The 10039-nt window shown below is 40.8% G+C and overlaps 1 protein-coding gene and 1 pseudogene across 1 annotated transcript in view; both read left to right on the plus strand.

Moving 5' to 3' along the window:
- Positions 1-7824, plus strand: part of LOC110054364 (coadhesin-like) — an 8645-nt gene extending 821 nt beyond the window's left edge. Inside the window, exons 2-11 of the mRNA XM_089282428.1 lie at positions 1-27; positions 599-715; positions 1115-1285; positions 1693-1863; positions 3205-3375; positions 4414-4584; positions 5672-5842; positions 6438-6608; positions 6725-6898; positions 7428-7824. The exon at positions 1-27 is cut by the window's left edge and continues 177 nt beyond it. Coding sequence (XP_089138554.1) covers positions 1-27; positions 599-715; positions 1115-1285; positions 1693-1863; positions 3205-3375; positions 4414-4584; positions 5672-5842; positions 6438-6608; positions 6725-6898; positions 7428-7711 — 1628 coding nt within the window. The 3' untranslated portion in view covers positions 7712-7824. The remainder of the gene's footprint in view (positions 28-598; positions 716-1114; positions 1286-1692; positions 1864-3204; positions 3376-4413; positions 4585-5671; positions 5843-6437; positions 6609-6724; positions 6899-7427) is intronic.
- Positions 7825-7851: 27 nt separating this feature from the next.
- On the plus strand, positions 7852-8604 carry LOC149116679 (uncharacterized; annotated as a pseudogene).
- Positions 8605-10039: the final 1435 nt, after the last annotated feature.

A 10039-nucleotide genomic window follows, 5' to 3' on the forward strand; every position in this document is an offset into this window, starting at 1 on the left:
TACAATATCAACAGGAATGCTGGGGAGGTAATCTTCAACGCTAAATTGTCCCAAATTGGCTGAATTAGTCAAGCTTTGGATTCTGGGATTTTTCACAGTAGGATTCGCCCAGATTCTGGGGTTTAGCGGGTGTTTTCAGTTTTCTGCGCGTGCCGAAGAGACTACGAGGTCTTGTCACCAATGCAATCCTTCACACCTATAGCGAAATTTAAGGAAAAAGAAAGGTTTAAACTTTAATAAATAAAAGGCAAACACTGGAGATTGCCTCTAGATTCGTGAAAAAAGGAATCCATTCCAGTGCAACCACTAACCTGCGATCAAGCGTCCTTTTTTGACAAAATAAAAAAACAAAACGACGCCTAATTAAAATCGCAGGTTATGCAACCACCTGATAATATAACGTAGGTATAAACTACCAAAATTGGGCCTGATATGGCTAACCAATAAGGCTAGAGGATTATATAATAGCTATGATTAATAAAAATGGTCATTGAACGAGTGAACCCATCAACCAACAAATCAAAAAAAAAAAGAACGACGACCAATCTTTACAGTTATGAATTAATTTGTCAAAAACTGCTTCTTGTTAACTACACAGGTATAAACGCATCGTCGACGTATAATATATCTGGTGAATCCCGCAACTGTAGGGTTGGCAGAGATGGATATGGAGTTGGAAAGCTTTACACCAGCTTTGTCTATAAGCTAAGGCCAGGTACGTTCATAAACATTGCTTCAACACAGTTTGTTGAAGTTATTCGAGTCACCTGCTAAGGAGTTGTTTTCGGAGTGAAAAAAAATAGATCCGGTATTTATAGTTTGCCCAATGGTCTTCAGTTCTAACTTGCTTTATTGGTTTATCGGTTCACTGACTGATCTGGTCACATTTACAGGTTTACTGGCAACATGACGAAACAAATGGGGCGGTTGAATGGCCAACTGACGGACTGACTGACAGACTGACTGAATGACTGACTGTCTGTCTACCTGTGTGTCCGACTGATTGACTGACCGAGAGCAATGAAGTAACAATTGAACAAATTAAAACTTCATTACAGTATTTGTATTTCTTATCATTGTTATTTTCGCTTACTTTTCTTTTTCTCTTCATTAGTGAACGGTAACTGGTCTACCTGGTCCATGTGGACTCCTTGTCCAAAGACATGTGATGAAGGTTTACAGAAGCGCTTGCGAAATTGTACAAATCCAGCTCCAGCAAATGGTGGAAAACCTTGTAAAGGAGAATACATTGAAGCAAAGAACTGCAGTTTACAATTATGTCCAGGTTTGAGTTAAACATCAAGTCAGGTAGTTTGGTAACACTAATGGCCTGGTTTAACTTTTTGTTGACATTATCTGATTTACTGACAGATTGACCAAAAGCCAAATGTGGTTGATTAATTTACCGACTGACTGACTGATTAATGGATTTGTTTAATGCCTATGTGACGGACTCGCGGACTCACTATTGATTCATTGACTCCTGATGTTTCCCTAACTGGATGACTGATCGACTCTGTGAATGACCCCTGACCAGACCGCTTGATTAATCGACGGAACTGACCGACTGACAGAATGAATGAAATGATAAACAAATGAAGGAAGTAAAAAATACAAATTGATTGCATTATATGCATTTTTGCCGACCTCGCTTAGTTTTCTTTTCCCGGCTCGCTATTTTTTCTTCATCAGTGAACGGTAACTGGTCTACCTGGTCCATGTGGACTCTCTGTTCAAAAACATGTGATGAAGGTTTACGGAGGCGCTTGCGAAATTGTACAAATCCAGCTCCGGCAAATGGTGGAAAACATTGTGAAGGGGAATCCATGGAAACAAAGAGCTGCAGTTTAAAATTATGTCCAGGTTTGAGCTAAACGAATAGTAAGAGAACCGTAGTGTAGTGTGGTATAACTAATGACTCAGAGTGACTGACCGGCTGACAAACTGACTCGTTGAGTGAATGATTGATTGATGAATGGATGGATGGAAGGCTGGCTGGCTGGCTGGATGGATGGATGGACGGACGGACGGACGGACGGACTGATTGATTGATTGATTGATTGATTGATTGACTGATTGATTGATTGATTGATTGATTGATTGATAAATTGATTGACTTGACTGTTCAGCTGAACCAACTCACTGACTTATCATAACTGACTGCTTGACTGACCACTGACCAGCTGACGGACTCACTGACTGATTGACTCTAGACCCTGACTAACTGACCGACTGACTGTACGAACCAATTCATGAGTGAATGAGTGAATGAGTGAATGAGTGAATGAGTGAATGAGTGAATGAGTGAATGAGTGAATGAGTGAATGAGTGAATGAGTCAATGAGTGAATGAGTGAATGAGTGAATGAGTGAATGAGTGAATGAGTCAATGAGTCAATGAGTCAATGAGTGAATGAGTGAATGAGTGAATGAGTCAATGAGTGAATGAGTCAATGAGTGAATGAGTCAATGAGTCAATGAGTGAATGAGTGAATGAGTGAATGAGTCAATGAGTGAATGAGTCAATGAGTCAATGAGTCAATGAGTGAATGAGTGAATGAGTGAATGAGTGAATGAGTGAATGAGTCAATGAGTGAATGAGTCAATGAGTCAATGAGTCAATGAGTCAATGAGTGAATGAGTGAATGAGTGAATGAGTCAATGAGTCAATGAGTCAATGAGTGAATGAGTGAATGAGTGAATGAGTGAATGAGTGAATGAGTGAATGAGTGAATGAGTGAATGAGTGAATGAGTGAATGAGTGAATGAGTCAATGAGTCAATGAGTCAATGAGTCAATGAGTCAATGAGTGAATGAGTGAATGAGTGAATGAGTCAATGAGTCAATGAGTCAATGAGTGAATGAGTGAATGAGTGAATGAGTGAATGAGTGAATGAGTGAATGAGTGAATGAGTGAATGAGTGAATGAGTGAATGAGTGAATGAGTGAATGAGTGAATGAGTGAATGAGTGAATGAGTGAATGAGTGAATGAGTGAATGAGTGACTGAGTGAATGAGTGACTGAGTGAATGAGTGAATGAGTGAATGAGTGAATGAGTGAATGAGTGAATGAGTGAGTGAATGAATGAATGAATGAATGAATGAATGAATGAACGAACGAGTAATTTATTCATTGCGTTGCGTGTGTTTTCATCGTTTTTAACGTTTGCTTAGTTCTCATAATTTTCCTGTCTCTCTTCATTAGTGGACGGTAACTGGTCTACCTGGTCCATGTGGACTCCCTGTTCAAAGACTTGTGGTGAAGGTTTACAGAAGCGCTTGCGTGATTGTACAAATCCAGCTCCAACAAATGGTGGAAAACCTTGCAAAGGGGAATCCATGGAAACAAAGAGCTGCAGCTTTAAATTATGTCCAGGTTTGAGTTAAACGAAAGAACACGTGGCGTAGAGTGGTCACACTTATGTCCAGGTTTATCTTTTTGTCGACTTTGACTGATTAAATGACAGATTGTCTAACTGCTAACTTTGATTGAATGATTGACTGACTGTCTGACTTACTGACTGCCTGACTGACTGACTGACCAACAGTTGCGATTGACTAATTGAGTTACTAACTAGCTAGCTCCTGTTCTGACTTACTATATGACTGACTGCCTGAATGACTGCTTTCAGGTTGACTGATAGACAGACTACTGACTGCTGATTTGTGGCTGCTAATCTCCTGACTGACTGACTGACTGACTGACTGACTGACTGACCGACTGACCGACTGACCTACTGACTGACTGACTGACCGGCCGACCGACCGACCGACCGACCGACCGACCGACCGACTGACTGACTAACTGACTGACTGACTGACTGACCGACCGACCGACCGACCGACTGACTGACTGACTAACTGACTGACTGACTGACTAACTGAGAAAGCAAATGTCACAAATGACCGACTGACGGAGAAAGCAAATGACTGACTGACTGAATGAATGAGTAAATAAGTGAATTCACGAATAAACATTCATTTTGCTACTTGTGTTTCTTACCCTCTTTTAAGACCTGGCCAAACGGACTTGAAAGTAGACACGTCTACTTGTGACTCCAATTGACCATGTGTTGCGTGTACTAGGGTTAACTTGCGATGACTTGCCCTCACTTTGGTCGATACCAGATTTGCACGCAAGACGACTAAGGTTTTTCACCTTTTGGCCACCCAACTCAAGTCAACGCAAGTTGATTGACGTCCATTCGTTGTTATAGCAACCTATTAGCTGAGTCAATGAAATAAGGGATATGTCTGCCTTGAAATGTTTTTTTTTTTTTGCGACTTGCGAGTCCATTTGGCCATCCAACGCAAGTCTCTACGTAAGGTAAACTTGCAGCTACTTGCCACTTCTTACGAGTCCGTTTGGCCAGGACTATAAATTCGCTTTGTTCTCTCTGTTTCTCTTTGTTAGTGAACGGTAACTGGTCTACCTGGTCCATGTGGACTCTCTGTTCAAAGACATGTGGTGAAGGTTTACGGAAGCGCTTGCGCACTTGTAAAAATCCAGCTCCAGCAAATGGTGGAAAACCTTGCAAAGGAGAATCCATGGAAACAAAGGGCTGCAGTTTAAAATTATGTCCAGGTTTGACTGATTAACTGATTGATTGATTGATTGACTTTTGACTCTAACTAACGGAACGATTGACCGACTGTTTGAATGACATGCTAACTGACGACTGACTAACATCACTTAATTTGTTTATTTCATCATCATTTTATTTCCTCATTTCATTAGTGTGTTTTTAATTGGCATTATTTTGTTCATCGTTATTGTTATTCTGGTTCAGTGGATGGTAACTGGTCTTCCTGGTCTGCCTGGGCCCCCTGCTCAAGTACTTGTGATGAAGGTTTACAGAAGCGATTGCGTTATTGTACAAATCCAGCGCCAGCAAATGGTGGAAAATCTTGTAAAGGGATAGACATGGAATCCAAAAGATGTAGATTAAAATTGTGTCCAGATTTGTTGTGGAAAAATGACTAAAAGTTTCTATCAAAAAAATTAGTGAGCTCTGAAGAAAAGTGGGAAACAGATTTCCAGACTTATAATTTTGGCCGGGGGTGGATACTTGACCATGTTTGGGTATAGGGGTGCAGGATAACACCCTCTATTTCAAGACCCTACTTAGGGCAAGAGATGAAGGTCATGAAGTCCCAGGCATGAAGTAACACGTATCAAGGCGCAAAAAAGGACATAAAGCTGCAAGACATAGTATGGCGGGAGACAGCTCTAAAAAGTCAAACAAGCTTATCGGCAACGCCGATAAGTATAAGTGTTTTGCTATCGTCATCACATCTTTCTTTCATCACGGTATCCAACGTGCGCAAAGAAGCTAGACCGACCGGTACGATCTATTTCTGTCCAAATGCGTTTGTTTTGATGTAATCAAAGGACACGGACAACAAAAGCATCATTCTTGTACTGATGTGGACTGATGATCTTGTGAAGATCAGTTGAAGTCTCTGATCTCGGACTAAACGCGTAATCATACCCTGTTTAGGACGGATTCCGACCCAGTTTAAGACAGAGGCAAGCAAAATTGTATACCCTGCTCAGGACAGGCTAAAAAAACATACGCTATCCAGCGGAACGTCCCCGCAGGTTTAGTCCAGATAAGGGAATACCCCCGGGAATTTTGTCCTTGGTTTATTGTTGAATTTTTTATTTCCAGTGCACGGAAGCTGGTCTATCTGGTCTACATGGACTCCCTGTTCAAAGACATGTGATGTAGGCTTTCAGAAGCGCGTTCGTGATTGTAACAATCCAGCACCAGTAAATGGTGGAAAGCATTGCAAAGGAGTTCCCATAGAAACCAAACAATGCTGTGTCCAGTTATGCCCAGGTTTGGAAATTTACTGGAGAATCAAGAAATAATGCTTATTTTGCGTAGTTCCCTAAATAATCTCCTGCATTACCACATTTGTGTATATCCAGATCTTTTCAAATGTAACAACAATAGTTGCTTTGGAGACAGGAGTCGAGACCACGTTGCTTTAATGAATAATGTTTAGCAAATTAATAACACTTAAAGTCTTGTCTTAACTGACACATAAGAGTAGTATAGAGCCAGTGAAATTAAGCTTTTTTTTAAGCAGGAATCTCTGCTCATCGTGCTTTATTTGTGATGTCATCTATCTTGACTTACTACTCACGTTAACGAGATTCCTGCTCAAAAAAGGTTAATTTCAATGGCCCTATACTACTCATAACTGACGGAAATGAGGATTCTAGTAATTTGCATGACGTTTGGTCTTCAAAACTGTCAGATGTGGTTGATGAAGTGATCACGGTTAAGTATTGGAAACAATGATTATTTTTAACGCTCAGTTTTAATTCATATTCTACTGTCTATATCATGTACATTTAAATAACCATGTCATAACGCAAAGAACGTTTTTCAGTACATTCAGTCAGGTTGATTTAGTTTGCTTCCATAGTGAATGGTCAGTGGGGCCCTTGGACTGCATGGAGCGCGTGCTCAGTGAGTTGTAAAGCTGGAGTTCAGACACGTAAACGCAGCTGCAATGATCCTTCGCCCGCACACGGCGGCAGGAAATGCATCGGAGCATCCCTTTTAACCCACACCTGCAACCTCGGACCCTGCCCAGGTACAGTTATAGTAGGAAGGTTGGAAGGAAAAGAGAAATGAAAGAAGGAACGATTGATAGATGGAGTATCACTTGTAACTGGAGAATTACTGAATTTAGTTTTGAAACTCACACAGTTAATGGTGGCTGGAGTTCATGGAACAGCTGGAGTACGTGTCAGAAGACTTGTGGAGGGGGCACTCAGACCAGATACAGATACTGTAATCACCCTCCACCACAACACAATGGCAAGACGTGTACAGGACAGAAAGTGATGTCACAATCCTGCAACACAGACCCCTGCCCTCTTGGTATGTCTAGCTTAGCAAAGCGATATAAAAATATCAGGCAGCATTGCATAATGACTAGATGACAATGATGATTACATCTCTCAAGTAAGATCTCACAAGAGTTTTACTTTCTTTCACCCGAAAGTACAAAATACCAGGCAATGTTTAGTTTGTCACTTAGATGAGTTAGATGTTGATGAGTTCTTGGTTTATTGCTTAACAAAAAGTCAGTTCGGTTTGGTGGTGCTCATGAAATTCCTCTTTCGGTTTGCGAAATAAGCAAGTTTTGTAGTGATCGAAAGATCCAGGCGCACAAGTGGGAAGGGGCAAGATAGCGTTCGCGTCCTTCATGATTCGTAAGCTGCGCGCTTTACACTCTTATAATGAGTTCATAATGAGAGCGCTTGTTATATCGGCACTCTATTATGAGACAAGATTGATTCATGTGCAAACCCTTACTAGAATAGTAGAATACTAAACTGTAAACTTCTGCGGGAACATTTTTTGAAATCGACAGAATAGATATTGTGATTGTTGCTCCTTTTTCCAGGGACAAGATTGGTGCTATGCGAACGTGGTCATATGGGGACCCTTATTAGGTGTGGTCTGTTTCGGAGGATAAGAATTCATTGGGTCCACTATGGTTACATCAGTGGTGAGAGTGCCTGTGGAATCACACACACACAAACCTGTTCAGCTCCAAATGCTTACCACAAGCTGAGGATGTGGTGCGAGGGGAAACGTCTCTGTTTTGTAAAACCATGGAACAAGTTATTTCGGGCTCCATGTGGCGGAAACAGAAGATACTTAAAACTGTATTACTCTTGCATGTAGAAAAAAGTAACAACGTATTAGTACAGCAACACGAATTACTGAAATGTCCAGGGATCAAGCTATCTAACGTTAGCTTAGCGTTCGTTAAACTAAAATTCTCACTTGTGGGAAATCTCCTTCCTTTATGGGAAGATAAGCCTTTGCATGGTCAGTACCCAAAAAGAACAAAAGAGAAGGATGTAGACCAAGACAAAACCCACAATTGGCTGAGTACACCTGGCCTCAAATCAGAAACAGAAGGTTTCATTATTGCTGCCCAAGATCAATGCATTAAGACCAACTATTACCGTAACAAGATCCTCAAAGATGGCACCGACCCAATGTGCAGAATCTGTGGGCAATTTCAAGAAACAGTTGACCACCTTGTCTCCGGATGCCCTGAACTGGCCAACACAGAGTACATACAAAGACACAATGAAGCTGCAGCATATCTCCACTGGACAATATGCAAACACTATAACATCAAAGTACAAGATAAACACTACGAACATGAACAAGCTACTGTGACAGAAAACCAAACAGCGACTATACTTTGGGACATGCCAATCCAAACCGACAAAGAGATAAAAGCAAACAGACCAGACATAGTGGTGAAAGACAAGAAGGAAAGAACCTGTCTGCTTATCGATATGTTCATCCCCACAGAAAGGAACACCTCCTTGAAAACAATGGAAAAACTCACAAAGTACAAAGATCTTGAGATTGAAATCGAGAAAACGTGGGGAATGAAAACAACAACTGTCCCAGTGATCATTGGAGCTTTCGAGCTTGTCAAGAAGGGAACAGAAAACTACATCGGCAAGATCCCAGGCAATATTAGAATAACAGAGCTATAGAAGACCGTCCTCCTTGGAACTGCTCACATACTTAGGAGGACTCTATCCATCAAGTAATCCACCAGACTTATGACTTCCCTAGGCTCACGGATTGAACTCGGCACCATAAGTTAAAAGCGGCAAGACTTTAAGGACTCATAATAATAATAATAATAATGATAATGATAATGGTAATGGTAATGGTAATGGTAATGGTAATGGTAATGGTAATGGTAATGGTAATGGTAATGGTAATGGTAATGGTAATGGTAATGGTAATGGTAATGTAATGGTAATGGTAATGGTAATGGTAATGGTAATGGTAATGGTAATGGTAATGGTAATGGTAATGGTAATGGTAATGGTAATGGTAATAATAATAATAACAAATTAAAATATTTAGAGAGGACGCACATCAGCCTTAGCTGGTTTTCATGCGAGTCCTCTTTTGTGGTCGAATTAGAATTTGCAGTTGTTGGTTTGTGTGGAGGGAAGGGAAAAAAGTACGGAGAAAAACCCTCGGAGCAAGGCGAGAACCAACAACAAACTCAATCCACATATGACATCGGGCCGGAATCGAACTTGGGCCACATTAGTGGGGGCAAGCACTCTCAACACTGCGCCAACCGTACTCCCCCACAGACTTGCAGACCTGCAGGCTTAGAGACCAGGAGACGTCGAGACATGTAGACGTGCAGACCAGTATACCTACAGACGTAGGCCTGCTGGCTTTCAGACTTGTAAACGTGTTGCATGCAAACCTGAAGACTTACCATATTACATCTCAAATTAAACAAGCGTTTTCTCGTGGCTAAGAGTTAACTCCAAACCATGGCAAAGTACACATTTTTAAAAAGCTCAAAGAGCAAAGATTATGAAAAAAATATTTGTGTACCCTATAACTGTATTGTAACCTGACACCGCCTGATTAAATCTGCCACCTGCTGGGGAATGCCAGGGCTTACTTGAGAAAAGATAACTCCTACAAGAACTGATCAAAAGGAATAATTTTTTACAGTTTTCAAAAGAAGACAAACAGCTTGCTGGGATAAGCATAGAGATTTTTGAAAAGTTAAAAACACGTGAAATGATGACCAGTTAAATCTGATACAGAAAATCTAGCATACGTTTCAATACATAACTTTGACAGAATGCACTGGATGGCAAAGTTCTATGCTTATCCCACAGAACGTACTCAGAACAACAAATCCTGAAAATTTTAGCTCAATTGAATAAATCCTTCTCAAGATATCTTTTCTAGAAGGCGAAAATAACTCGTTTTGAGAAAACGAGCTAACAGTACTTGTCAAAATAAAACTTCAATACCTTAAGATTCGAGTTTCGTAAAAAACAAAACCTAGGTTAAGTCCCGCCTTAAGTGACATGGCGAGGTAAACAAGACAATAAGCTGATTGCATAGAGTGTATTCAGCCAAATATTAGAAGAGGGGAAATTCTTGAACCCGAGACCTTTGGACCTTAACAGGGCAGGTTTGAAAGTTTTACTTTCACAC

Source organism: Orbicella faveolata, unplaced genomic scaffold (genome assembly GCF_042242905.1).
Source record: "Orbicella faveolata isolate gen_17 unplaced genomic scaffold, um_ofav_v1 contig_12, whole genome shotgun sequence".
In the NCBI taxonomy this organism is placed as follows: domain Eukaryota; kingdom Metazoa; phylum Cnidaria; class Anthozoa; order Scleractinia; family Merulinidae; genus Orbicella; species Orbicella faveolata.